Raw genomic sequence first — 27,957 nt, 5'->3', positions numbered from 1 at the left:
TAAAAAGAATGAGGCAGTACTGTATAGACTGATATGACAAAATTTCTAAAATATATTCATTTGTTAGCTAAAAAAAAAAAGCAAGAGTGTGTATGATAGGATAACATTCATGTTAAAGAAAGAAATAGGGATGGGGCAGATGAAAGGTACTTGTTTTTATTTAAATATACACATGCATAAACATGCATAAATTAACCTACAATTAAGCATACAAATAAATGAATAGATATTTATCTCTGATAGCATAGATAGGAAGTTGGCTAACGCTAGTGGAGGTTACCTTCAGTAGGAAGCACGGCCAGGAGAGCTGGAGGGGAGGGAGATGTACTCCTTTCTGTATAATATTTTATCCTGTTGGAGGGTTTCACCACTCTTGCTGAAACCAAGTCTCCCCTCGATCCATTCCCCCTTTCTTCCAGGACATGAAAGCCCTGGATCTCAGCTGGAATCCTGCTCCCTGAAGGGAAGACAGCATTTCTCACTTCTTGTCCCAAGAGTCCATTTGATTAAGGTCTGCCCAGTGAGCATCCTTGGGCTTCCCAGTGACTCAATGGTGAAGAATTTGCCTGCCCGTGGAGACATGGGTTCAATCCCTGGGTGGGGAAGATCCCCTGGAGGAGGAAATGGCAACCCACTCCAGTGTTCTTGCCTGGAGAATCCCGTGGACAGAGGAGCCTGGCGGGCTACAGCCCATGGGGTCGGAAGAGTTGGACACACCTGGGCATGCACTCAGGGACCATCCTTAACAGACAGCCCAGGCGAAGTGTGTTTCCCCACGTGTGTGCCCATCCGCCAAGTGGGTCTCGCTTGTCGCCAGCAGGCCTGGGAGGTTGAGGGGACATCTTGGGGGTTTGCGAGTAGGCCATTGTGAGCATCACTGAGTGTGTGGGCGAGCCTGGGGGTCACTGTATCAGATGATTGTGCAGGGCGGGCCCCCGGCCCCCAGCCCTCCCCACCCCCACTCGCGGGCATCCAGGCCCTTGGGTCTCTGCAGTATAACAGGGTTCTTCCCTGTGAACCCCACGTCTCCTGGAAGACCTGGGCCCGGGCGGGGTCCAGGTGGGGGAGGGGCGCGGGGGGAGCAGGTGGACCCCCCCACCACCGCCAGGGAGACAGTGATGCCGGGACGCCGGGCTCACAGGGGGTGTGAGGCCAGAATTTCCAGTCCTCAACTCTGGTAACAAGAGAACCAGAGCAGCAGGAGCGCTTGGTGCACTTCGTCTCGGACACTGTTGGAACCACTCGATCTCAGTCCCTGTGGACCGGGGCGGGGTCTGCGGTCGCGAGCCGCTCCTACCGCGCTTTTGTCCCGGGGCTCCCCAGGCGCGTTTGCAGGGAACCCCTGCCGCGAGGCCGGCCCGCCCCGACTCTGTGCCCCTGGGCAGCCCGGCGCCGAGTCGCCGCCGGCTTCGGGGGGGCCGTCCCGCCGCCGCGCCTCCGAAGGGTCTGCGCCATCCGGGCGAGTGCGCAGTGCCGGGCGGGGGGCGGCGGGCTGGCGCTGCGGGGTCGCCGCGGGGAGGGCGGAGGCACCCCGCCGGGAGGTGCGGGTGCGTTCCGGGCGGCGGGGCGCGGACGCGCGCGCCGGGGAGCCCCCCGAGGAGTCCGCGGCTCCCCGAGGGCGGCCGCAGTCCTCAGACCCTTCTGAGGCGCGAGGCAGGCGACTCGTGGTCCGAGGGCTCCTCGGGCCGCCGGCAAGACAGCAGGCTGGAGGGCAGCGAGGAGGACTGGGCCGTGCGGGTGAGGGCCTGGCTGGGCCTCCTCCCGGGGCAGGTGCAGGAGGAGCAGGCGCCCGGCCCGGAGCCGCCAGGAGGTACGAGGGCCGGTCTGCGCGCCGCGCGGCTCCCATGGCGGACCAGGCGCTCCGGGGAGGCGGCGGGGCCGGGGGCTCCTTCCGGAACGGCCGGAGGCAGCCCAGGAGGCTGACTTGGGGGAGCCTAGAGGGGAGTCTGGGGGACGCGGAGGGGCAAGGAGCCCCTTCGGAGCCTTTCGGGGGCACCGGAGCAAGCTGGCGAGAAGCGCGCTTGCCGGAGCGTTCTGGAGCCTCGGGTGTCTGCGCGCCCGCGCCTGCGGCCGGCGGGGGCTGGGAGAGCGCCGGGGGCGCGCCTCTGAGGGGGGCGGCCTCTGGGGGAGACCCAGGGTCTGCCCCGGGGGCCAGCCCGAGGGGATCCTGTGTCTGGAGGCCGATTCTGGCTTTGCAAACGTGTCTGCCCAGGCGTCTGTGTCTTTATGCCCCCGTGTCCAAAGTATCTGTTTGAAAATAGGTGTTTCTGCAAGTTCTTACGTGCGTGTCTGCCCGGGTTGTCTGCTCTTTCAAGCTCCGTGAACCTGAATCTGCACGTTTGTGTGTGTGGGTTTGTGAGTGGGTCTTAGCGTTTCCAAAAGGCCCGCGAGCTGAGGGGGTGTCTCTGATTTTGCAGGAATGTCTGTGACTGCAGTGTGGGTGTGGGTATGTGTGTGTCTGTGTGCACGCCTGGGTGTCTCTGAGGCTGTCTGAGAGAGACACGCCAGGGTGTCTCTCTGCATATCTATCTGATTTGATTTCTTCGTAGGTTTCAATTTTTTCCAAGCCTATACTCCCAAAGGAGTGATTCTGAGGTTTAAAGGAAACCATCTGGAGAGAGTGTAAAGGGGAGTGACGGGGTGGGGGGCGGCTCTGAGAGGGGGAGGCCTCTGGGGAGATGGGCCCCGGGTGAGACTGAGGGTGGACCCCGGGGTGTCAGACAGAGGTGGTCTGAATGTCCCACAGGGTGTCCTTTGAGATCTGAGTGTGCAAATGTGTGTGTCCTGAGTGTGTGTGCCTGGAAGTGCCCAGTATTTGAAGCTGTGTGTATCTGCACATCTGTGTGTGTGTGTGTGTGTGCATGTGCCTGAGCGTTCCTGAACCTCAGGATGTGTTACTGCCCATCTGCGTGTGTTTCGGGATCTACAAGTGCGTCTTCATTTGCACACCTGGGGCTCTGGGGCCGGGGTGTGTCTGAGAGTTGTTGAGAGTCCCAGGAGTTGGGAGTCTGTGAGTCCCAGGCAGGGGATCAGCTCGCGGGAGGGAGTCACTGTGTGTCTGTGATCCTGCAGGACCCACCCCTCCCCCACCCCCGAGGGGTCCCCAGCGGCCCCCCACCCCTGGGTCTCTGAAGCCTGAGCCTCTGTGCCTTTCCCAGGAAGGCCTGGCCGGGACAGTGGGGGAGGGGCGCTGGGGGAGGGGCCGTGCGCTGAGGTCCAGTAGGGACACCTCAGAAGAGGGACCGTGATGCTGGCAGGCTGGGGGTCTTCCTGGAGGAAGAGGCACGGGACCCTCCCCACGAATAATGAAATTGCGGTGAACATTCCGACACCTGTGCGGGTGTCAGAGACCGTGTTAACCACCTGACTTAACAACGTTTGGGGTTTGGGGGCGGGGGCGGGGGCGGGGGGCTTGTGTCGCCGAGCAACCAGCCGCATTCATTCTCTCGGGTTTGTCCACAGGCTCCGCGGGCATCCCCAGAGCCAGCCCTGTCCGGGCGTCAAGGAAAAGCACCGGGCCCCCCATCCCGCTCGTGCCCAGGGTCGAAGAGAGACCCGGGTCGCGATGTCAGTCTCGAGGTCAGTTTCGCGGCCGCGGCCCTGAAGGGTCTCCGCCTTTCACTTTCGGGCAGAATGGCGCTGTGGGGTCTCCGAGAGGCACGGAGGGGGGCACCCAGGGAGGATGCGCGGGGGCCTCCTGGTGCGGTGGGGCGCAGGGGCGTGGCCTGGGGCCGCTGAGACCCGATGGGGCGGGCGGTGGGGCCCCTTGAGGAACCGATTATCCCTGAGGGCGGCCTCACCTTCTGAGCCCCACCCCCCCCCCGGCCCCTCCCAAGTCTGAGGGTTTCTGGGGTCACCTGGAGGAACAAAGACTGCATCGGGGAGAGGAGGCTGGGGTGTCTGCAAGAGGGGGTGACGGGGACCCCCTCCTGGTCCCCAGGTTTTAGGGAGCACAAGGAGCAGACCTGTGGACTTCTTGGCTTGCGGGAGGAGGTGGGACTTTGAGGGGCGCTGCAGGACTCAGGGGAGGTCAGGTGGGGATCATGGGTCCAGGCACAGCCCTGACCAAAGAGAACATCCAGATATTATTTCTGGGGGGCAGTCCAGAGGGGAGTCTGGGGCAGGGGAACTTCTGGAGGCATTTGGAGGTCCTCTGAGGATGCCCATGATGATGCGCGGCTGAGTGAGGACTTGGAAGCGGGCTTGTCAACCTCCAGGGATTCTGGGGGGTCGTGTCTGGTTGCGGGGAGGGGGGGCGCCTCCCGGAGGGGTGGCCTCTGGGGAGGCGCCGGGCGCGGGGGTGCAAGGTGGACCGGCGGGGACGGCATGCGCATGGCGGCTTGAGTCTTCACCTCTGGTGGCTCTCGGGTCTTTCGAATACACCTCTGGGTGCCCCGGGTGCCTCAGAGTCTTGGAGCGCCTCATGGAGAGCCAGAGTGCGGGAGAGGCCCCGAGGGGGTCACCACGTTCCTGGGGGGTCGTCCCAGCTCTGAGGGTCCCGGAGGGCCGCCCCAGTTCTGAACCCCCCTGACCTGGTGACCCGCCCCTTGCCCCTGGGCCTCAGCGGCTCGGTGACCGGGGGGCTTCTCCCTGTTGCAGGGTTTCTCTCCCTGGACGACCTGGCCCAGGACGAGGCCCTGGACTGATGGGGAGGGGCGCTGGGGAGGTCCGAGGTCAGAGGTCAGGCTGGAGGGTCCCAGCGTCAGAGACAGTGATTCAGGGAAGGTGGGTGGGAGGCGGTGGGGGGAGGCCTCCTGACCTCCCCCAACAGCGATAGGCTTGGATCCAACACGGGACTGCCTGAGTCTGGGTCAGACTGTGTTCTCAATACTTGACATGCGTTTAATCCTACTTAATCCTCACATATCATCATTCTGCTCCTTTTGTGGAGGGGAAAGCGGACAGCACAAGAGGTTAAATACCCCCAAACTGGGGCTTCCCAGGATAAATACTTAAGCTGAAATTTCAGATAAATAATGAATTATCTTTTAGTGTAGGTACGTTCCAAATATTCCCTGGGCCTTGCCAATACTGAAACAGAATTTAGCAGAATAAATACAAAATGAGTTTTTATGTCACGTAGAGACACGTCCCATGCCGTGTTCGCAGACACTTATGCTAAAAAATGATCTGTGTGTCTGAAACTCAAATCTCAGGGTCCTGTGTGTTTCTTGTTGCTGCTGTTAAATCTTGAGATCCCCAGTTAGTGACTAGCAGGCTGGACTTCCCCCAAGTCCACTCCCCAGACACAGAGCCCAGGTCCTGCCCAGGGTGATGCTGGGGCGGAGGTGGGGTCCCCACACTGAGCCTGTGCTAAACCCCTCCCTGCAGGGCCGGCCCCGCCCCAGGGCTGTGCTGGGGGGTCTGGGGCCCCGCCCCTTCACCTCGGTCCTGAGGGCGGGACTGATGCCTCCCGGACCTGGATGCCCGGAGCACAGGAGGGGCCGGCCTGTCTGAACCCCTGGGTCAGGCTGCCTGGTAGCCCTGGGGCGGAGCTGAAACACAGCACGGGGACTGCTCCGTGCGTGCACTTACGGAGCGCCTGCTGTATGCCAGGCCCCAGAGGCTCCTTTGGTGCCCAGTGAGCCGAGCTGCAGCTTCCTGGTCCCGGCCCTTCGTGTCACAGTTTTTCTAGTTTTGAAGTGGGTAAGCCCCAGGTACCACGAGCCCTGCCCTTGTCCTTGCCGGGCGCCATGACAACCGCTCTCCCCAGAGGCCACACCCTGGGCCTTGGAGGGAACCAGGAGGAGGCATTGCCAGCACATCCCCTTGGATGCTGGGGATCTGGAGATGTGGGGAGGGGATGGGGCTGTCTGAGTCCACCCGACCTCCAAGAGCCACACCCGGGCCCCCTGGCTCCGCCGCCCAGGCACTGACCGCTTTGTATTCTGTCTGCAGGGAGCAGCAGTGGGGTCACCATGCTGCCTCTGAGCACCATCGGGGGCCGGGGAAGGGAGGAGGTGCAGACCAGGCCTCCGCAGAGAAGAGGTGAGACCCAGTGGGGAGGAAGCCATGGGCAGGCGGGAGTGGGGAGGCCTCAGGGAAAGACTGATAGGGGGAAGCGTGGACACTGAAGACTGGCCCCATTCATTCCTACAGTGTCTTGTTTCATTTATTTCTGCTCTGACACTGAGAATCTTCCAGTCACAGTCCAAGGCTTTCCACACATCCAGTCACGCATGCTTCACAATAAGGGAGGGACAGGAATTACCTTGTTTTCCAGATGGGAAATCTGAAGGGTGACAAGTGGGAATAATCAGCTTATGGTGGGATCTGAACCCATCTGGCCTGGGGGTCTTTGACCTTAAGCACCATGTCCCCGTCCATCTCGAGGACCCTCCCCACAAGATGCCCGGTTTGTGTTCCGGCTGCTGGGATTCCACGGGCTGTCTGGCCGTGTGTGTGCTAAGTTGCTTCAGTCATGTCCGACTCTGTGACCCTACAGGGTGTAACCCTGCCTGGCTCCTCTGTCCATGGCAGGAGTACTGGAGTGGGTTGCCATTTCCTCCTCCAGGGGATCTTCCTGACCCAGGGATTGAACCCAGGGCTCTGTGTCTCCTGCACTGGCAGGCGGGTTCTTTACCACTGAGCCATCAGGGAAGCTTAACCAGGTCCCTGCAGGTGGCCATTTGGGTTATTCCCAGTCTTTGACGATGACAATAAATGCAGGTAGAAATAGGACTATACTTGGGTCAGACAGCACACAGGGGAGTGGATCCAGGACTATATGTTTAAAAAGGCAGATGGCAGCATCTGAGGGGATGTTTGCACAGGTGGCCGGGACAGTCCTCCAGAGAGAGGCCGGCTTCCATTCCCAGGAGTGGAGGAGTCTGTAAGGAAATCGATGGGTTTGTGGACAGCTTTGAAATAGCAGGAACTTTCACTCCAAACCGACATGTCTGTCTTCTGTGGGAAAACCCGAGTGTTTTCTGGAGAGACGTGCCCCACTGGCACCTGCGTGTCAGCTGTGCCTTCCTCCTGGGCACGGGTACCCCAGGGTGCCACTATCTCCAGAGCCCCTGTTGTCTAACGCCAGCCTCTCCACTCGCTGACATTCCCTGTCTGTTCCCTGGGGACCTTCAGGATGCAACTTCATGCATCTCTGCAGGCTCTGCTGTGCAACCTTGGCACGTGTCCTCACCTCTGTGTTTCCTTGTCTCTAAAGTTGGATGAATACAGTGCCCATCTCAGAGAGTTATCATGAACAACCAAACGAGCTAGTACCTGCAAAATATTGAAAGGCGTGCCTGACACATAGCAGATACTCCACACGTATTAGCCATGGTCACTGGCTTCATGATGAGCATTTTATTATTATCGAGTTTCTCAAGCCGCAGCGGGCAAGACGGCCTCATGCCTCTTTCTTCCTCGCTCAGCCCTGCCTTTTGAGAGCACTGCTGGTCAGCGAAGGGAGCCCGCCAGGAAGAATGCAAGAGTGTCAGCCAAACGGGTGCCAACGTGCCCCATGGTGAGTCTGCTTGTTTTCTGCTTTGACCAGAGAACCCTGGGCCTGAGAGGTCAGGCTTATCAGCCACCCTCTCCGCCCAGCAGAGACCTGGGTGCCTCGGTGCCCCTTGCCCCTCCCTCGTCCCGGATGTGGCCCCATCCTGTGGGGGGGGATGGTTTTCCTTGAGGGTGCTGCCCTCGTTCCTGCCTCCTTCTCTTTGCTAATGCCACCCTCTGCTCCTGTGTCACCTCCTCCACGAACACTGCCTCCCCAACCCCTTGCCTTGCTGAATTTCTTCAGCATTATTATTGCTACTCGAGATTATACCATTTATCTGTTTGTTCCTAATCTGTCTCCCTTATGAGAGTAGTTCAGTGGGAGGATGTCAGTGGGAGCCCCCGTGTTGTGCAGTGACATATCCCCCTATCTAGATCAGATGTAGCCCGCGTCAGGCACTGTATACACTCGGGCTGATTAAATGAAGCAATGAATTAGGGAACGGTCCCTCCTGCAAAGGCAGCTGCGGCCTTGTCCACCTGGGTACCAGTCCTCCTTCTCCTCCTAACACCCTTGACTTTTCTGGGGGGACCACTTGTCTCCACGCACTTTGGGCGGATCTGATCCCATCCTTGGACCAGCGCCAGGTACGCCCCTGACCAATCAGAGCCGGCAGTGCCAAGCTTCCCGGTGATTGGTCCTGGGCTGGGCACGTGACTCACCCTTGGCCAATGAGGCGTCGGCTCTGTCTCTGGGCTTCTTAACAGGCAGGAAGGGAGGCTGGAGGGACCGTGGTGAGAACCAGGGGGGCCCGTTGGGAGGGGTCCGGGGAGGCCCTGGGTCAGCTGCCTGCGAGAATGTCTTTCCTACTAGTGCCTGCCGCAGTCCCGGGGAGGACTGTTTAGAAATTATACTAGAAAAGAAAGTCACAGACGGTATAAAGATCATCCAAATTCGCCAATTGCTGACATTTTTTCTATTTACATATTTTCTTTAATAAAATGTAACATGCTAGTGCTATATATGTATATTTATTACAGTATATATACACATAATATACCTAAGTGTGGGTTGCCTTAGAAATACAATATTCTGTTATAAAAGGGGGGCTATTGTCACCTTCCTGCATTCAACCCTGATACACACTTCATCTTATCCCTGTACCGGTTTTGATATTAATAATTTGCTACATACTGTCCATTTGGCGTTCTTTCCCCTCCAACACAAGGTCTAGTCTAGGGGAGGGATTGTACTTAGTAACGTATCTGTAGTTTTCTTTAAGCTAGACAGTCTCCTAAGCCTTGTTTGCCTTTTATGGCACTGACCATTTTGAAGTCCAGAGTCACACCCATCCCATATTGTGGTTTATTGGGTGTATTTTTGACCACCTCCCTGTGACTGAGATTCAGGATAAGCTATGATCTCTGGAGCACCACCTAAGTGATGCCGTGTCCTTCTCAGAATATCACGTTTTGAAGCACATGAGGTCTGTGCGCCATCACTGGTGATGCGAGTTTTGATCCATTGGGCCAAGATGCTTGTCCCATTTCTTCGCTGAATAATGTCTGACTTTCCTATTTCTAATAGGAACTCATTGGAGAGACACTTGTAGATCCACTAAATAACCTAGAAGCAGAGAGCATTCTGATTGGTCCTTCCAGGTCCTGTGTCCTCCACAGAACCAATCATCAGCTGAGGTGATGCAGGACCTCAATGGCCCCAGGCCAGGTCACCTGATCATGGGAATACAGGGGAAGACGACCCCTCCCTTTCCCCAAACCTGGAGAACACAAGAAAGGGATGAGGTGATGATTCTCATCCAGAGGCAGTTTGTCCCTCAGGGGACACCTTCAATGTCTGGAAACATTTTTTGTCACAATTGAAGGGGTCGAGCTAATGGCATCCGGTGGCCAGGAATGCTGCTTAGCATTCCTGCAATGCTCAGGATGCCTCTGCCCCACCCACTGCAAGAAGGATCTGGATCCCAAATGTCACAAGTGGGAAGGGCTGGTAACCCAGGAATAGGGGAAGGACAGTTCTGCAGAGGTGATGGCACCGTGTGGAAGGAACACCGTCCTGCCCACCCCAAGCCTCCCAGCTGGCATCCCAGCCCTCTGAGGCTAAGGGCCCCAACTCCAGAGTCTCAGCACTGGGTTCAAACCCAGCTTCAGCAACTACCAGCTGTGGGAACTGGGGCCAGCTCCCGAACTCCTCTGTGGCTCAGTTTTCTCACCTGTGAAACAGGGCAGTAGGAACCCCACGTGAGGTTACCAGGAGGATGAAGTGGGTTCACATCTGTGCTGCGCTTCCCTGGAAGAATGGGCTTCCCAGGTGGTGCTAGTGATAAAGAACTCACATGTCAATACAGGAGACACAGGTTTGATCCCTGGGTTGGGAAGCTCCCCTGGAGGAGGGCATGGCAACCCACTCTAATATTCTTGCCTGGAGAATCAAGGTTATGTAGTCACTTCTAATCCTGAGTGCAGCATGGTCCCCACCTATACATCTGATCAAATGCCAGAGTGGGAAAGCTTATCAGTGCTTCCCTACCCCTATTTCCTCATCTGCAGGATGGAGAAATAAGATCAGAGGCCTCCTCATAAGGATTAAGTGGGACCTAACATGTCATTCAGGCTGAAGCGGCCTAAATGCTCAATAACCACTGGATAGAAATAGTAGTCCTCCCAGAAATCACTACAGCTTCAATACTGCCAGCACCGTGGGTGATGCTTTCTATTGGGAAGAAGTGTTTAATTTTTTAGGAAAGCAGATGGTTTTAAGAAAACCAGCAAAGCAAACATTGTCACAGCTGACGAGTTTCCAGCTCTCACAAAGCGGCAAACATTGTTACATTTAATGATCCTTTTTTTGGATTACCTCGTTCAGTCCTTAGGCGCCTCTGTGAGGGAACAGTTACTTATAGTCCATTATACAGAAATGTAAACTGAGGCCAGGGAAGAGCAGGTTATCTGCCTCAGGATCCCCAGCTGTAGTGGGCGAAGAAGCAATTCAACCCCAGGTGGGTCGCCCCTGAAGTCCGTGCTCAGCCCCACAAACTAAGGGCGAGGGGCCCCTCCCCGCAGGGCACTAAAGTTCTCCTCTCTCCTCTCTGTTGTCTTTCTTTCCTTCCAGCCGGGTTTTTGCTTCACCTTCTACATGGATTCGAACGACTCCGAGTTTGATTCGCAACCTTCTCCTGGAAGTTCGAGAGCTGGCTCGAAGTACACCTCCCCTTCGAAGCCTCGCGCGAAGTATCAGGAGATCCAGGCTTGGGAGTGTCCCCTGTGCTGCCTCAGCGTCCTCTACATCTCCTGAATCCTGAGGTGCCCCCGGCCTCCCGCTCCAGGCCAACCGCGCGCCCCCCAAACATGCATGCTGGGCTTCTGTGATGTGAAACCCCCAATATGGCGGCTTCAATAAACCCAACTTGCTGTCTCTCCCAAGGCTGTGGTCTGTGTGTGAAACTCCCAGGGCCGGGGCGGGGCGGCTCCGTGGGGTTGGGCAGTCAGGGTCCTTGGACCTCGGTGCCCTGTGCCACGTGGCTGGAGAGGGCTCACCCCCACACCCAGTCCACATTCTGGTTCGGGGCAAGTGGGGGGATGAGGAGAGGGGAAGAGGGGAAGACAGGCTTCAGTTCTTCAAAGGGCGACTCCTACAAGAAGCCCAGATCACTTTTCCTCACAGCTCATTGGTCAGAGCGGGTCACATGATGACATCTAGTCGCAAAGGATGCTGGGAAGTGTAGTCCCTAGCTGGGCATTCCTGTGTTACCTAATTGCTGCCATCATTAGAACGAAGTTGTGTGTGTACTTAATGCAACTCCGCGACCCGTGGACTGTAGCCCACCAGGCTCCTCTGTCCATGGGTTTTTCTAGGCAACAATAGTGGAGTGGGTTGCCATTCCCTCCTCCAGGGGATCTTCCCGACCCAGGGATTGGACCTGCATCTCCTGTGTCTCCTGCATTGCAGGCAGTTCTTTGCCCACTGAGCCATCAGGGAAGCCGTTTTATAGCAAAGGAGAATGGCTGTTGTTTCCACCACTGACGAGACCTGTTATGTTCATTTATCCCCAGCACCAGGCTGTGGTGAATACACGAGTGAATAAACTTATTCTTCAGTTCTGTATCTCTCTCCCACTGACTAGGGTCTCCTCCCCTTTTACACAAATATTTAGAATGATGAACATTTTAGAGCACCGTCCATGTGGGAGGCACTGAGCTGATGTCTTTACACATTTTGATTCCCTTAATTGCATTCTGTTATTATCCTTCTTTCTGAGATAAGAGAACAGAGAGTCCACCTCACTTGCTTCAGGTCACACAGATCACAAGGAGCTAAGCCCACATTCAAACCCAGGCAGGCTGGCTCCAGAGTCTACGCCCTCAGCCATCATGGTATCCACCTCACAGAGGTGGACACGGGGAGATTCCCAGATGCTCACACAACTGTGAGTCAGAGAGCCTCTTTCAACACTCAGACCTTCCAACACTGCCTTCACTTACCTCTTCGGATGCTGCAGAAATACTTGGAACATGTGCGTAGCACGTATCTGTAGCCGCAATAGTGCCAGTTAACAACCACCACCACAAAATCCACAGGAGGTGTTCACTGAGGTGAAAACAGACGCGTGAGAGTTTCCATTTTATCTGGGGGATTTAGTGGGGATTATAGCTCAGGAGACAGCCTCTCGGAGAGCTGTGAGGAACTGGTCCAAACGGGTAGGTGAGAGGTCAGTTTATATGGGATTTTTGGAAAAGGGGGTCCACACAATCACGTGCACCCCTCATTACAAGGTTCATGTTGGTTATGATGCATGGACATCTCCATTAAAGACTGTAGTTCTTTTCTAAGAAAAAAGTGCAGGTTGGGCAGAAATGTGAACAGATATGTTTTTTAAAAAAATATATAGTTTATGAAAATTTAAATCCTATGAAGTAAAACATAAAAATAGTAATATATTCTTGATATATGTGCAAAATTTGAAACAACCACCTTTAAAAACAGCTCTCATGAGCCTGGGTATCTTCCCTATAAGTTGGGGGTCATTTTCTTTCCTATTTCACAGGACTCTGGTGAAGGTTGGTCGAGCTCGTCTATGTAACGTGCTCAGGGCTGTACCTGGCAGATGGAAGGTGCCCGGGAAGCCAGTCCTGACACTGACCCTTCAGTGACCACGGAATTGCATTTAAGAGGGATCCGGGTTTAATTTTCTTGCCTCCAGCACAATAACTTCATGTGGATCTTTCAATGTAAAGGAATCCAGGACATTTCAGTGGCCCCAAATGGCCAGTGGCTACCGCACTGGACACCACAGATACAGCGCATTTCTGTGGTCACTGAAGGATCTGTGTCAGGACTGGCTTAGATCTTTTGTGCTGCGCTGAGTGCTCAGTCGTGTCCAGCTCTTTGCAACACCATGGACTGTAGTCTGCCAGGCTCCTCCATCCATGGAATTTTGCAGGCAACAATACTGGAGTGGGTTGCCATTTCCTTCCTCAGGGGATCTTCCTGATCCAGGGATCAAACCCACGACTCCTGCATCTCCTGCACTGCAGGTAGATTCTTCACCAACGAGCCACCGGGAAAATGCTTTAGATCTCTTAGATTATCAGAATGATCACACACTGTAGCCCCCAGAAGTGAGGCTGTGGGCCTGCTGCTGTGAGAGCCTGAGGGAGCACAGTCTCATGGAGCAACCTCATCGGTGGGTCTCGGGGACTCTTGGGTCCATGCAGGGTCCTCTGGGCACTTTGAATCTCAGGGTGCCCAGTGCCCTGCCCACAGGACACCTCCCCTGCCTGGGCCAGATTAACCAGTTACTGCTGATGTGAGATAAATGGTAACATGTCCTGGGTGCTTCCGCCTGTCACGCATGATGCTGAGCACTTTACATAGATGATCTCATGTGACCGTCTCCAGAGTCCTAGGAAGTATGAGCTAATATGATCCCCAATTTATTGGAGGGAAAAGCATGGCTCAGAGGAGCTTTTTAAAAACACTACTATTTAAAATTTTCTGCCAAATTTCACACTATGTGCCTATTTGTACGTTACATTCTTTCAATTCATAGGATTCAAATTTTCATAAAACATCTCTTTCTTTAAAGCAGTTTATCTGTTCTCTTTTCTTTGCAAACTGCCCCTTTGCCAGAGAGCAGCTTGGCTTTGTGTACTGCAGGAGCTGGTACAGAAAATTCTCCAGGTCAGAGGTGGGCAGACTATGACCATCCAGCCCAGAGCCTGTTTGTGTAAATAAGGGCGTGTTGACACAGCCACACTCATCTTTAGGTGCTGTCTGGGATGCTTTCATGCAAAAGAGGAGCAGCTGCAATGGCCTGATGGCCCAGGATTCTAAAATACCTGCCACACACCCTTGCCGAAAAAGATGACTGACCCTGAACTGATTAGAGGCCAAACTGAAATCAGTATGGGTGAGGGGTGAGAATGGTTAGAAAAGGAGGGAAACCCTTGAACTTCCGTGACTGCGATGCACACTGTAAAAGATATTTTGTGTTTGAGTCCAATGCACATGCTATTAACACAAACGTGTGTTTCTACCTGTGTGGCATTTCTTCCCACTCTAAGCCCAAGTTTAGAACCACTACTTACTCTTACTGAGCTGCTTCAAATCCTAAAAGATGATGCTGGGAAAGAGCTGCACTCAATATGTCAGCAAATTTGGGAAACTCAGCAGTGGCCACAGGACTGAAAAAGGTCAGTTTGCATTCCAATCCCAAAGAAAGGAAATGCCAAAGAATGTTCAAACTACCACACAACTGCATTCAACTCACACACTAGCAAAGTAATGCTCAAAATTCTTCAAGTTAGGCTTCAACATTACATGAATGGAGAACTTCCAGATGTTCAAGCTGGATTCAGAAAAGGCAGAGGAACCAGAGATCAAATCGCTGACACCTGTTGGATCATAGGAAAAGTAAGAGAATTCCAGAAAAATATCTATTTCTGTTTCATTGACTATGCTAAAGCCCTTGACTGTGTGGATCACAACAAGCTGTGGAAAATTCTTCAAGAGATGGGGATACCAGACCACCTGACCTGCCTCCTGAAAAATCTGTATGCAGGTCAAGAAGCAACAGTTAGAACAAGACATGGGAAAATGAACTGGCTCAAAACTGGGAAAGGAGTACATCAAGGCTGTATATTGCCACTCTGCTTCATTAATTTATATGCAGACTACATCATGCGAAATGCCAGGCTGGATGAAGCACAAGCTGAAATCAAGATTGCCGGGAGAGATATCAATAACCTCAGATATGCAGATAACAACACCTTTATGGCAGAAAGCAAAGAGGAACTACAGAGCCTCTTGATGAAAGTGGAAGAGGAGAGTGAAAAAGCTGGCTTAAAAGTCAACATGCAAAAAACAAAGATAATGGCATCCGGTCCCATCACTTCATGGCAAATAGATGGGGAAACAGTGGAAACAGTGACAGACTGCTTTCTTGGGCTCTAAAATCACTGCAGATAGTCAGTGCAGCCATGAAATTAAAAGATGCTTGCTCCCTGGATGAAAAGCTATGACCAACCTAGACAGCATATTAAAAAGCAGAGACATGACTTTGTTAACAAAGGTCCGTCTAGTCAAGGCTGTGGTTTTTCCAGTAGTCATGTATGGATGTGAGAGCTGGACCATAAAGAAAGCTGAGCACTGAAGAATTGATGCTTTTGAACTGTGGTGTTGGAGATGACTCTTGAGAGTCTCTTGGACTGCAAGGAGATCCAGCCAGTCCATCCTGAAGGAGATCAGTCCTGGGTGTTCATTGGAAGGACTGATGCTGAAGCTGAAGCTTCAGTACTTTGGCCACCTGATGCAAAGAGCCGGCTCATTGGAAAGATGCTGGGAAAGATTGAAGGCAGGAAGAGAAGGGAGCGACAGAGGATGAGATGCTTGGATGGCATCACCGATTTGATGGACATGAATTTGGGCAAGTTCCAGGAGCTGGTGATGGACAGGGAAGCCTAGCGTGCTGCAGTGTACGGGGTCTCAAAAGGGTTGGAGACGACTGAGCGACTGAACTGACTGACTTACTCTTATGACCTGCACAAGGTCATTCTCGTCCCCTTAAGACCTGCCCATCACGACCTCCTATTTCGGTTTCTCTAACGAACCAAGACACAAAGGCCCCCTACCCTCCCCGCTAATAACCAAGTTGCCACGAGCCTTCTGACGCCTGTGCTGGTGTCAGAGGCGGTTTGAACCACCTGACTCGGCCTTGGGGGCGGGCTTGGGGCTTGTGCGTGACGCCGAGCGGCTCAGCGCTGTTCATTCGCGCGCGTTTGTCCACCGCGTCCCCGAGCGTCTCCGGAGCCGGCTCTGCTCAGGCGCCAAGGACGCGCGCGGAGCCAGCCCGCCTGCCCTGCCCAGCGGCCCAGACCGAAGCGGGTCCCGAGGTCAGTCCCGCGGCCGCCGCTCCGCGGGGTCTGCGCCCGCAGGGCGGGGGCGCCGCGCGGGGCGGGGAGCGCGGGCGAGGGGGTCCCCGCGGGGAGGGCGGGGGCCCCCCGGGAGGAGGTGTGGGCGCGGGGGCTGCTGCCTGGGGGCCCCCGATACCCAGGGGGCGCGCGGTGGGGGCCCTGCAGGAACCCGGGTCTCCTCTGAGGGCGACGGAGACCCTCAGATCCTTTGAGCCGCTGGGCAACTCCGGGCCCCAGGATTTCTGGGGCCACTGGGAGGAGCGAATCCTGGAGGGGACAGAGGAGTGGGTTCCCCCGGAGTGGGGTGTCCGGAGGCGGGGACGGCGGGGACCCCCTCCAGGACAGGCTTGGGGGGGGCCGGGTCCTGGTCCCCAGGTTTTAGGGGCGGGAAGGGGCGGACCCGGGGACTTTGCGGTTTGATGGGGGAGGCGGAGGTCCGGGGGCTGCTCCCAACCTGGGAAGCCAGCGGGGTGTCAGGGGTCAGCGAGCAAATGGGCCAAGCAGAACACGGGAAGTGATGCCATGGGCATGTTCTGGGGAGTCCGAGGGGCACTTTGAGGGGTAGGGAGCAGAGGAGACCCTCTGGACGTGTTTGCAGGTGCGCTGAGACTCATCAGAGGCTCGCAGATGAGGAGTGCGCGTGGAAAACAGCTTTTGCGCCTCCAGTGGCTCTGTGCGCCTGCGTGGCTGCGGGTGGGGGCTGGGAGCACGTTTGGGGCGCGCGGTTTTGAGGGGCAGCCTCTGGGGGAGGGGCCTGGGCGAGGCTGTGGGTGGGCCTGGGTGTCCACCAGAGGGAAAGGGTACTGGGGAGGGTGAGGGGTCATTTCAGCCTGTGGGTGTGCCTTTGTGCCTGTCTGGAGGGGTGTGTGTGTGTGTGTGTGTGTGTGTGTGTGTGTCCTGCCCCCCTGTGTGGTGGGGGTCTCTGAATTTCCCTGGACTTGTCTGCAGGTGTGTTTGTGTCCTTATGCCCTGGCTTCCGCAGTCTGTATTTGAAAGTGTGCGTTACTAACAATCCTGTGTGTGTGTAACTGGTTGAGTGTTCCCACCGTTTGACGCACCTTGCATTTGCACAATTAAGGTGTGAGGGTTTGCGGTGGGTCAAAGGATTCTTAAAAAGGCTTAAAGGAAGAGGTTTGACTCTAAGTTAGCAGAGTGTTCTGAGTATGTGTGTGCATTTAATTACATTTAATTTTCATGTTTAATCATTTATAGTCCTCATTTTCACGAGGGGAAAGCTGACAGCACTGGAGGCTAAATAATGCCTGAAGCAGGACCTGCAGGGACAATACAGTGAACCTGTTTAAATATGAATGTCCGATAAATAATGAATTATCTTTTCGTATAAGTATGCTCCAAATATATCGTGGGACTTGCATATACTTAAACATCATTTAGCCAAATAAATAAAAAATTAGTAGTAGACACGACCCATGTAGTGTTTGGATATGGCTTATACTAAAAAAAAAAAAAAATGATCTGTGTGCCTGAAGCTCAAATCTCAGTGTCCTGTGTCTTTCTTGTTGCTGTTGTTAAATCTTGAGATCCCCAGTTAGTGACTGGCAGGCTGGAATCCCCCAGTTCTCACCCCAGACACACTGGCCAAGTCCCACCCAGGGTGATGCTGGGGCGGAGGTATGGAGCCCACACTGAGCCTTGGAGGAAACCAGGAGGGAGGCATTGCCAACACGTCCCCTTGGATGTTGGGGACCTGGAGACGTGGGGAGGGGATGGAGTTGTCTGAGTCCACCTGACCTCTGAGAGCCACACCCGGGCCCCCGACTCCCCCGCCCAGGCACTGACTGTCTCCCGTCTGCAGGGAGCACCTGTGGAGTCACCATGCTGCCTCTGAGCACCATTGGGGGCCAGGAACCCGAGGAGGTGCAGACCAAGCCGCCGGAGAAAGGAGGTGAGACCCAGAAAACTGTGGGTAGGAGGGAGTGGGGAGGTCTCCAGGGCACAGGTGATGGGGAAGCAATGATCCTGAAGATTGGCCCTGACCCCACATGTCTCCACTGGCTCTTCCGGGCAGGGACACCCAGGATGCAGCCTCCCTGCCATCACCTCCCATCAGTGGGTCCTGTCATTGCCCAACTCAGAGCCTGCAGGGAGCTCCTGGGAGCTGAGCCCGTTTGGGCCCCTTTTCGTGGCCTGGACACCCCTGTTTTCTTACCCCAGCCCCTCCCCTCCCTGACACTTCCTGTCTGTTCCCTGGGGGCCTTTGGGATACAATTGAATGCAGGTCTCACTCACTCCTGGGCGACCTCCAACAAGTGTCCCCACCTCTCTGTGCCTCGGTTGGCTCACCTCTAAAGTGGGTTGATGATAATACCCATCTCAGAGAGTTATTGGCTTCTCTGGTGGCTCAGTCAGTAAAGAGTCCGCCCTCAACATGGGAGACCAGGGTTTGATCCCTGGGTCGGGAAGATCCCCTGGAGAAGGAAATGGCAACCCACTTCAGTATACTTGGGAGTTATTATGAAGAGAGAGTTATTATGAAGAACCACATAAACGAATGCATGCACAGTACTTAAAAGCGTGTCTGGAACATACTCCGCACGTATTAGCTCCTGTTACTGGTTTCATGATGAAGACTGTATTATGACCGAGTTTCTCAAGCCTCATAGGGTCAGATAGTCTCATGACTCTCTCCTCCTTCCTCAGTCTTGCTTTCTGTGAAGGCTGATGTTCCGCGAAAGAAGTCCAAGAGAATGAAGGGAACCGTGTCCTTCAGAGTCCTGCCGTTCTGCCCCGTGGTAAGCCTGCTTGCTTCCTCCCTTTTCACTGGAGGCCCCTGGGCTGAGTGATCACGTGGATTGGCCACCCTCTCTGCCCACCAGAGACCCTTGGGTGCCCGGGTGCCCCTTGCCCCTGCCTTGTCCCGGATGTGGCCCCATCCCGTAGGGAGTGGTCTTCCTTGAATATTTTGCCCGCCTCTCTGCCTCCTTCTCTTTGCTAATTCCAACATCTGCTTCGGTGTCACCTCCTCCATGAAGCCTCCCTTGCTCACTTTCATGTCATTTCTCTCCAATCCACTGCCTCACTGAACTTTTTTTCAGAGTAATTATTGCTACTTGACAGCATACCTTCTGTCTATGTGTTCATCATCTGTCTCCTCTACCCGAGTAGTTCTGTGGGGGCAGGGCCCTCCTCTGTTGTTCAATGACTCATTCCGTGCCTAGCACAGATGTAACCAGCCTCCTGCTCTGTATACGCTCGGGCTGATTAAATGAAGCAATGAATTAGGGAACGGTCCCTCCTGTGGAGGCAGCTGCGGCCTTGTCCCCCTGGGTACCAGTCCTCCTTCTCCTACTAACCCCATTGACTTTTCTGGGGGGACCCCCTGTCTCCACGCACTTTGGGTGGATCTGATCCCATCCTCAGACCAGCTCCAGGTACACCCCTGACCAATCAGAGCCGGCCGTGCCAAGGTTCCCGGTGATTGGTCCTGGGCTGGGCACGTGACTCACCCTTGGCCAATGAGGCGTCGGCTCTGTCTCTGGGCTTCTTAACAGGCAGGAAGGGAGGCTGGAGGGACCGTGGTGAGAACCAGGGGGGCCCGTGGGGAGAGGTCAGGGGAGGCCCTGGGTCAGCTGCCTGCGAGAACGGCTTTCCTGTTAGTGCCTGCCGCAGTCCCGGGGAGGACTCGTTAGAAAATCTTATTAGAAAAGAACGTGAGAGTCACAGGTTTACAAAGTATTTCCTGGGCAACTTCGACCTGGCAGGCGTGGTGTGAGCACTTTGTATAGATGATCTCATGTAACCATTACCGAGTCCTGTGAAAGACGGATTAATATGATCCCTAATACAGGAGAGACACCCAAGGCTCCTGAGTGCTGTCTTTAAAGGTTATTTCAAGTTTTGTGCATAATGAAGACCCAGTGGCTCCTTTCATATTGAAGTGAAGGGAAGTGAAGTCGCTCAGTCGTGTCCGACTCTTTGTGACCCCATGGACTGTAGCCCACCAGGCTCCTCCATCCATGGAATTTTCCAGGCAAGAGTACTGGAGTGGGTTGCCATTTCCTTCTCCATTCGTATTAGACTCTTTCAATTCTCAGGATTCGTATCTTCATAAAGTATTTCTTATTTTTAAGGAAAAACCACAAAGTGTATCCTTTCACATTGCTGCCCTAACTGCCCACTCGCCAGAGAGCACCTTGGCTTCGTCTGCTCTAGGAACTGGCACAGAAGATTCTCTAGGTCAAGGGGGAGCCGATTGAGGTCACCCAGTCCGCAGCCTGTTTGAGTAAACAAGAGCTTGTTGACACACTACACCCACATCTTAGGGAGAGTCTGCGATGCTTTCATGCCAAGTCCAGTAGCTCTGACAGAGCGGATGGTTCAGGAAGACTAAGCAATTTGCCATGACATCTTTGACCACCAAAGTGACCGATCTTGCTCGGAATAAATGCAAACTGAAATCAATACCGGTGAAGGTGTGAAAATGGTTAGAAAAAGGAGGGAGATCTTGAACTACTGTGAGTGTGATGCCGTGTGTAAAGGATATTTTGTGTTTGGGTCCAGTGTACATGCTACACACATGTGTTTCTAGGTGTGTGGGGTGCGTGTTTCCTCATATTCGAGAAAGGCGTTTAGAACCACTCCTCACCCTCATTACCTTCACCGCTGAGTCTCCTCCACCTAAAACCCGCCCAAGGCCACTCTCTATGTCAGTTTCTCTAAGCAGTGAGGAGGAGGCGGCCCGGGACCACCCCCCATCCCCCCCAACAATAAAAGTGAAACCAACACGCCGGTGCTGGCGGCAGGCACACTGTTAACCACCTGCTTGTGTTGGGGGGTGGAGGTGGGGCGTCGTGAGTGATGCTGAGCCGCTCAGCGCTCTTCATTCCTGCGAGTGTACCCGCAGGTCCCCTGGACTTCTTCGGAGCCAGCCCTGCCCGGGCCCCCAGGACCAGCGGTGAGCAAGCCGGCGCTCTCCAGCCCAGACGTCGAGCCCGAGCCCGGGTCCGGAGGTGAGTCCCGCGGCCGCAGGTCCGAGAGGTCTGCGCCATCGGGGCGGGGGGCGTGGGAGGGCGCTGCGGGGTCCCCGCGGGGAGGGCGATGGCGCCCCGGGAGGAGGTGCGGGCGTGCTCTGGGCTGCTGCCTGGGAGCCCCGAGACCCCAGGGCGCGCCCGGTGCGCGCCCGGCAGGAACCTCTGCTCCCCTGAGGGCGGGGGCGTCCTCAGCCCCTCGTGAGCCGCGAGGAGTCCGAGCGTTTGCCTGGCCACTGGGAGGAGGGGAGCCTGGAGGGGACACAGGCGGCTGGGGTGTCCGGAGGCGGGGGTCCCCTCCAGGGCAGGCGGAGGGGGGCCCGGGTCCTGGTCCCCAGGTTTTGGGGGGCGGGAGGGGAGGACCCAGGACTTTGCAGTTTGCTGGAGGAGGCGGGAGGCACAGGTTTGCAATGCACACCAGAGAGGTCAGTCGGTCTCAGGGCTCAGGTAAGGAATTGGCCGCACAGAAGACAGGAACATGATTCTGGGGGGCGTCCAGAGGGCAGTGTGACGGGTGGGGAGCCGGGGAGACCCTCTGGGTGAGTTTGGGGTTCACTAAGGGCGCAGAGCAAGGTTCACAGATGAGGAGTGCGCGTGGAAAACAGCTTTTGCGCCTCCAGTGGTTCTGTGCGCCTGCGTGACTGCGGGTGGGGGCTGGGAGCACGTTTGGGGCGCGAGGTTTTGAGGGGCAGCCTCTGGGGAAGGGGCCCGGGCGAGGCTGAGGGTGGGCCTGGGTGTCCGCCAGAGGGAAAGGGTACTGGGGAGGGTGAGGGGTATTGATAATTTCAGCTGATGCATCTGCAGTTGTGTGTGTGTGTGTGTGTGTGTGTGAGACCAGGACTACCTGTGAGGCCCCTCCTTCAGTCCTGAGAAGCAGGCCTGCCCACCTTAGTGCCGGGGGTCTCTGGGTTTCCTTGCAATGTGTCTGCAGGTGTGTTTGTGTCAGTAAGCCCTGGTTTCCACAGTGATCATCAGAAAATGTGCGTCTCTAACAATTGTGTGTGTGTGTGTATCTGGCCGGGGGTTCCCACTATTTGACGCACTCTGTATTTGCACGATTATGTGTGAGGATCTCTGATGGGTCTTAAGCATCTTAAACAGGCTTCGAAGAAGAGGTTTGACTCTAAGATATCAGATAGTGTGTTCTGAGTGTGTGTGTGTGTATTTAATCATATTTAATCCTCATGTTTAATCATTTATTTTCCTCATTTTCATGGACGGGAAAGCTGACAGCACAAGAGGTTAAAAAACCCCTGAATCGGGGCTTGCCAGGTAAAATACAGGATGCTTACTTCAATTTGAATTTAAGACAAATAGTGAATTCCCTTTTAGTATAAGTATGTTCCAAATATTTCATGGGACTTGCCTATACTTAAACATCATCTAGCAAAATAAATTTAAAAATGAGTTTTTATGTAGACCTGACCCATATAGTGTTTCAATACGACTTATAGTAAAAACTGATTTGTGTGTCTGAAATTCAAGTCTCAGTTTGCTATGAATCTGTTGTAATATCATTTTGGGAAATCTGGCAAACTCGAGCCTTGAGATCTCCCAGCTGGTGACTGGCAGGCTGGAATCTACCCAGTCCACAGCCCTCAGACACACGGACCAGCGTTCTGCCCAGGAAGGGCTGGGGTCAGCCTCTGCTGAACCCACTCCCTGCAGGGCCGGCCCGCCCCGGGGCTGTGCTGCGGGGTCTGGGGCCCCGCCCCTCCCCTGCACCGCAGTCCTGAGGCCGGGACCGATCCCTCCTGTGCCTGGACCAGCCGGACAGGAGGGGCCGGCCTGTCTGAACCCCTTGGGCAGGCTGCCTGGTAGCCTTGGGACGGAGCTGAAACAGCACTGGGAACGCTCCACGAGTGCATTTATTGAGTGCCTGCTGTATGCCAGACTCCAGAGGCAGGCCCTTTTGATAGTAACTGTTATTGGCCTTCAGAGTCCCTGCATTTTGTATCATAATATTTCTTCTTTTTCTTAAATGGTCATAAACTTCAGGTACCACGAGCCCTGCCCTTGTCCTTGCCGGGCACCATGACAACCGGTCTCCCCAGATCACACCCTGGGCCTTGGAGGGAACCAGGAGGAGGCATTGCCAGCACGTCCCCTTGGATGCTGGGGATCTGGAGACGTGGGGAGGGGATGGGGCTGTCTGAGTCCACCCGACCTCTGAGAGCCACACCCAGGCCCCCTGGCTCCGCCGCCCAGGCACTGACTGTCTCCTGTCCGCAGGGAGCACCTGTGGGGCCATGATGCTGCCTCTGAGCACCATCGAGGGCCAGGAGACCGAGGAGGTGCAGACCAGGCCACCGGAGAAAGGAGGTGAGACCCACGTGGGGTGGGAACTGTGGGCAGGCAGGAGTGGGGAGGCCTCCAGGCTGATGGGGAAGCGTGGACCCTGAAGACTGGCCCCAGCCCCGAGTGTCTCCTGCTGGCTCCTCTTAAGGAGCGGGGGGCCCTGAGGGGTGCCCGGGATGGAACCTCCCGACATCACCTCACATCCGTGAGTCCGTCACTCCCCTGCTCAGAGCCTGCGGGGCTGCGTCCTGGGAGCTGGAATCAATCTGGGCTCCTCTGTGTCGTGTGGCCACCTGCATGGGCCGGCTGACCCTCTGTTCAGTTGCCAGGTCAAGGGGCTGTAGGGTCATTCATCTGAGACGTGACGAGGCCTGAAGAGAGGATTTAGCAGTGGGAAGGAGTGCGCTGGGGGCCTCCCAGGCAGCGCTCGTGGTAAAGAACCTCCTGCCTATGCAGGAGTCGCACGTTTCATCCCTGGGTGGGGAAGAGCCCCTGGAGGAGGAAATGGCAACCCGCTCCAGTATTCTTGCCTGGAGAATCCCATGGGCAGAGGAGCCTGGTGGGCTACAGTCCGTAGGGTCCCTCAGAGTCGGACACAATTTAGTAACTAAGCACAGAGCAAGGAGGATCCTTTTGGTGATCTGGCCTCATGAGGGAGGGCTCTTGGGTTTGCTGTGACGCTCCCTTTTTTGAAAACTTTTACTTTGCAATAATTTTACATTCACAAGACGTTGCCATTGTGATTCATAGAAATTCCATGGACCCTTTATCCCATTTTCCTCCAGTAATTTGATCTTATCGGATGATAGTCCAACGTGAAAACTAGCCCACTGATACTAGCACAATCCCCATGTGTGTTTTTACTTATATTTCAACACATCTGCTGCTGCGTGTAACCCTCATACAAAATAAGATGCAAGCCACTTCCTTAGCTACCTACTTCCTTGCCAGAGGTAGCTACTTCCCAGCTTCCTGTCCAGTCTTCCAGAATGTTCTGTGCTCGCTCATACTGACAGGGATGTGTATGTATCTGGCACTGTGTATTTATGTCTGATACGCTGTGCGTACTGTATGTCTCACTCCCACTTCCTCTTTTGTCTTAGTTCACTTAATTCTCATCTGGCATGTCGTGCCAGTCACAGTCCCAGTGCTTCCCTGCATCCAGTCACCCGCACTCCACAACCTCCCTGTGAGACTGACACCAATTACCTCATGGTGCAGATGGGAAATCTGAAGGGTGACAAGTCCGAATAATCAGCTCACGGTGGGACCTGAACCCTGGCCATGTGGGCTGGGGGTCTTTGACCTTAAGCACTGTGCCCTCTGTCCATCTCGAGGAACCTCCCCCACAAGATGCTGGTTTGTGTTCCAGCTGCCTGGCATTGCATGGTCTGTCTGTGCTGTGTGCGATAAGTGGCTCAGTCGTGTCCGACTCTTTGTGACCCCACGGACTGCAGCACTCCAGGCTTCCCTGTCCATCACCAACTCCCAGAGCTTGGTCAAACTCACGTCCATCAAGTTGGTGATGCCAACCAACCATCTCATCCTCTGTCGTCCCCTTCTCCTCCTGCCTTCAACCTCCCCCAACATCAGGGTCTTTTCCAGTGAGTCAGTTCTTCTCCTCAGGTGGCCAGAGTATTGTCTTCTTTGGGGAAACCTAAGTATTTTCTGGAGAGACATGCCACAGGGCCACCTGCGTATCAGCGGTGCCTTCCTCCTGGACACAGGCACCCCAGGGCGTCACTATCTCCACAGCCCCTTCGGTCACTGACATTCCGTCTGTTCCCTGAGGACCTTCAGGATGCAATTTAATGCGTGACTGCAAGTGTCCTAACCCCTCTGTGCCTCAGTTTCTTCCTCTGTAAAGTTGGATGAAGATAAGAGCCAAGTTAGCTATCACAGTATAATGTATGCAAGAGTGCCCAGCACAGGGCAAGTACTCAACACGCGTTAGTTTCTGTCCCTGGTTTCATGATGGAGATCTTATTATTACTGAGTTTCTCAAGCCTCAGAGGGCATGATGGCCTCACACCTCTTTCCTCCTTCCCCAGCCCTGCTTTCTGAGAACCCTGATGAGCCTCGAAAGAAGCCCAGAGGAGTGAAGGGAAGACTGTCTTTCAATGTCCTGCCGTTCTGTCCCATGGTAAGCCTACTTGTTTCCTCTCTTTGACCAGAGATCCCCTAGGTTATGAGAGGTCAGGCACCCCCACCACCCCCTCTGCCCAGGAGAGACCCAAGGGTGGCTGGGTGCCCCTTGTCCCCCACCCCAGGATGTGTCCCCATTCTCTCGGGGGTGCTGCCTTCTTTCCTGCCTCCTCTCTTTCCTAATTCCAACTTCCAGTGTCACCTCCTCCATGAAGCCTTCCTTGCTCACTTTTGCCCCATTTCCCTCTGACCTCTTGCCTTCCTGAATTTTCTTCAGTGTTATTATTGCTACCTGAGAGCATATCTTGTATCTATCTTTTAAATCATCTGTCTCCCCTACTAGAGTAGTTTTGTGGGGTCAAAAGCCTCCTCTATTGTGCAATGACATATCCCCTGTCTAGATCAGATGTAAGCAGCGCTGGGAACTGTATATACTCGGGCTGATTAAATGAAGGAATGAATTAGGGAATGGTCCCTCCTGAAAAGGCAGCTGTGGCCTTGTCCACCTGGGTACCAGTCCTCCTTCTCCTACTAACACCCTTGACTTTTCTGGGGGGACCACTTGTCTCCACGCACTTTGGATGAATCTGATCCCATCCTCAGACCAGCTCCAGGTACACCCCTGACCAGTCAGAACCGGCAGTGCCAAGGTTCCCGGTGATTGGTCTTGGGCTGGCACATGACTCACCCTTGGCCAATGAGGCGTCGGCTCTGTCTCTGGGCTTCTTAACAGGCAGGAGGGGAGGCTGGAGGGACCCTGGTGAGAACCAGCAGGGGCCGTGGGGAAGGGTCAGGGGAGGCCCTGGGTCAGATGCCTGCGAGAACGTCTTTCCTACTAGTGCCTGCAGCAGTCCCGGGGAGGACTCTTTATAAAATTTTCTTGTTAAGAAATAATGTAATCAAAGATTTTACCAAAACAGTACAAAGATCATCCGAGTTCACCAATTGTCACCATTTTTTCCTATTTGCATGTTTTCTCATATGCACTATATATATGTGCATATGCTCCGATTCCTCCGTGTGTTTCACCTTAGAATCTTCTCTTATATAACTGTGGGCCTGTTGTGACCTTTGAGGTTTTAACCCTGATATGCACTTTCATCTCATCTGCTGTCCACATTCTTGGTTTGTTCACTCACTACATGCTGTTTGGTGTTCTTTCTCCTCCTACATGGGGGAAAACTGGGGCCAGGGATTGTACTTGGTAATGTATCTTTGGGATTCCTAGGTGGCATTAGTTGTAAAGAACCTGCCTGCCAGTGCAGGAGATGTAAGAGACATGGGTCCAGTCCCTGGGTGGGGAAGATCCCCTGGAGGAGGAAACGGCAACCCACTCCAGTCTTCTTGCCTGGAGAATCCCATGGACAGAGGAGCCTGGCGGGCTACACTCCACGGGGTCGCAGAGAGCTGGACACAACTGAGACAACTTGAGCATGCACACAATATATCTTTCGTTCTCTTTGAGCTAGACAATCTCCTCAGTCTTCCGTTGCCTCTTATGACAGACAGTTTTGAACATCCGAGTCACACCTCGCACAATATTGATTGCTTTTTCTGTTTTGCTTCATTTCTATACTTGTTTGATTTTTATGCTATCCCCCTAATAAAATTCAGGGTGAGCTGTGATCTCTGGAGCACCACCTAAGTGATGCCATGTCCTTCTCAGAACATCGCATTTAGATGCACTTGAATTGTGATCCACTCAGTTTATCCCATTTCTCCACTGAATACTTACTGATTTTTCTTTTCTCTGTGCAACTAACTAATAAGAAATCTGTGGGGAGATGCTTGTAGATGAGCCAAATAGTCTAGAAAGAGAGAGCTTTCTGGTCAGTTCATTTTGGGTCCTGTGCCCACCACAGAACCAACCGTCAGCTTATGAGATGAGAACCCTACATCTTGTATCCGTGGGCATGTATGGGGCAGACAGTCCCTGCCTTTCCCTAACCGCTATAAGTAGGGGATGAAGCAGTGATTCTCAACCGGAGGCAATTCATCCCCCAGGGGACACCTTCAGTGTCGGGATACATTTCTTCTTTGTCACAAGAAGAGGAAGGAAGGTACTAGCACCGGGCGGGTAGAGGGCAGTGATGGTATTTAACCTCCAGCAATGCACAAGATGCCCCCCAGACACACTCACTGCAAAGAATGGCCTGCCTCTGAAACATCGCGAGAGTGACACCACCGTTCTCTTCCTGCGTCTACGTTCTCGTTCTCTTTCCTTTCAGCCGAGCGTCTGCTTCACCTATTACGTGGAGCCCGATGACCCTGAGTCTGAGCCCCAGGTTCCTTCTGACGCTTCGAAGTCGGACCCGAATTGCACCTTTGTCCCTCTGCCTGTGCTGGAGTTCCGCGAGGTCAAGGTGTGCGAGTGTCCCCTCTGCTGCCTCAGCTTCGTCACTGCTTCCTAAACCCCGAGGGCCCTCCGCTTCCCGCTCCTGACCGCGCGCCCCCGAACCATGCATGCTGGGCTACCGTGACGTAAAATCCCCCAATGCAGCGGCTTCAATAAACTCAACTTGCTGTCTCTCCCAAGGCTGTGGTCTGTGTGTGAAACTCCCAGGGCCGGGGCGGGGCGGCTCCGTGGGGTTGGGCAGCCAGGGTCCTTGGACCTCGGTGCTCTGAGCCACGTGGCTGGAGAGGGCTCACC

At 54.6% G+C, this 27,957-nt stretch overlaps 2 protein-coding genes across 2 annotated transcripts; both read left to right on the top strand.

Moving 5' to 3' along the window:
• Window positions 1–130: 130 nt before the first annotated feature.
• Window positions 131–10,887, top strand: LOC122692886 (basic salivary proline-rich protein 2-like). Its single transcript, XM_043900700.1, has 6 exons — window positions 131–146; window positions 1,253–1,810; window positions 3,463–3,579; window positions 5,899–5,988; window positions 7,377–7,468; window positions 10,577–10,887. The coding sequence occupies exons 1-6, from the start codon at window positions 131–133 to the stop codon at window positions 10,757–10,759; spliced, it is 1,056 nt and encodes a 351-aa protein (XP_043756635.1). The 3' UTR covers window positions 10,760–10,887.
• Window positions 10,888–15,691: 4,804 nt separating this feature from the next.
• LOC122692633 lies at window positions 15,692–27,838 on the top strand. Its single transcript, XM_043900410.1, has 7 exons — window positions 15,692–15,855; window positions 17,693–17,782; window positions 18,538–18,629; window positions 20,741–20,846; window positions 23,097–23,186; window positions 25,214–25,305; window positions 27,536–27,838. Exons 2-7 carry the CDS (start codon window positions 17,713–17,715, stop codon window positions 27,716–27,718), a joined length of 633 nt encoding a protein of 210 aa, XP_043756345.1. The 5' UTR covers window positions 15,692–15,855; window positions 17,693–17,712; the 3' UTR covers window positions 27,719–27,838.
• The last annotated feature ends 119 nt before the right edge of the window (window positions 27,839–27,957 follow it).

This window comes from Cervus elaphus, chromosome 4 (genome assembly GCF_910594005.1).
Source record: "Cervus elaphus chromosome 4, mCerEla1.1, whole genome shotgun sequence".
NCBI classification, from domain to species: Eukaryota; Metazoa; Chordata; class Mammalia; order Artiodactyla; family Cervidae; genus Cervus; species Cervus elaphus.
The sequence above is the reverse complement of the archived record's forward strand: the minus strand, read 5'-3'. Positions and strand labels throughout refer to the sequence as shown.

Excerpts from the sequence above, each read along its gene's own strand:
- LOC122692886 (XM_043900700.1), top strand. Across the intron at positions 5,989-7,376 it reads CAGGCCTCCGCAGAGAAGAG|CCCTGCCTTTTGAGAGCACT; the intron begins GTGAGACCCAGT and ends TTCCTCGCTCAG. Across the intron at positions 7,469-10,576 it reads GGGTGCCAACGTGCCCCATG|CCGGGTTTTTGCTTCACCTT; the intron begins GTGAGTCTGCTT and ends CTTTCCTTCCAG.
- LOC122692633 (XM_043900410.1), top strand. The coding sequence starts at position 17,713 with ATGCTGCCTCTGAGCACCATTGGGGGCCAGGAACCCGAGGAGGTGCAG. Across the intron at positions 17,783-18,537 it reads CAAGCCGCCGGAGAAAGGAG|TCTTGCTTTCTGTGAAGGCT; the intron begins GTGAGACCCAGA and ends CTCCTTCCTCAG. Across the intron at positions 18,630-20,740 it reads TCCTGCCGTTCTGCCCCGTG|GTCCCCTGGACTTCTTCGGA; the intron begins GTAAGCCTGCTT and ends GTGTACCCGCAG.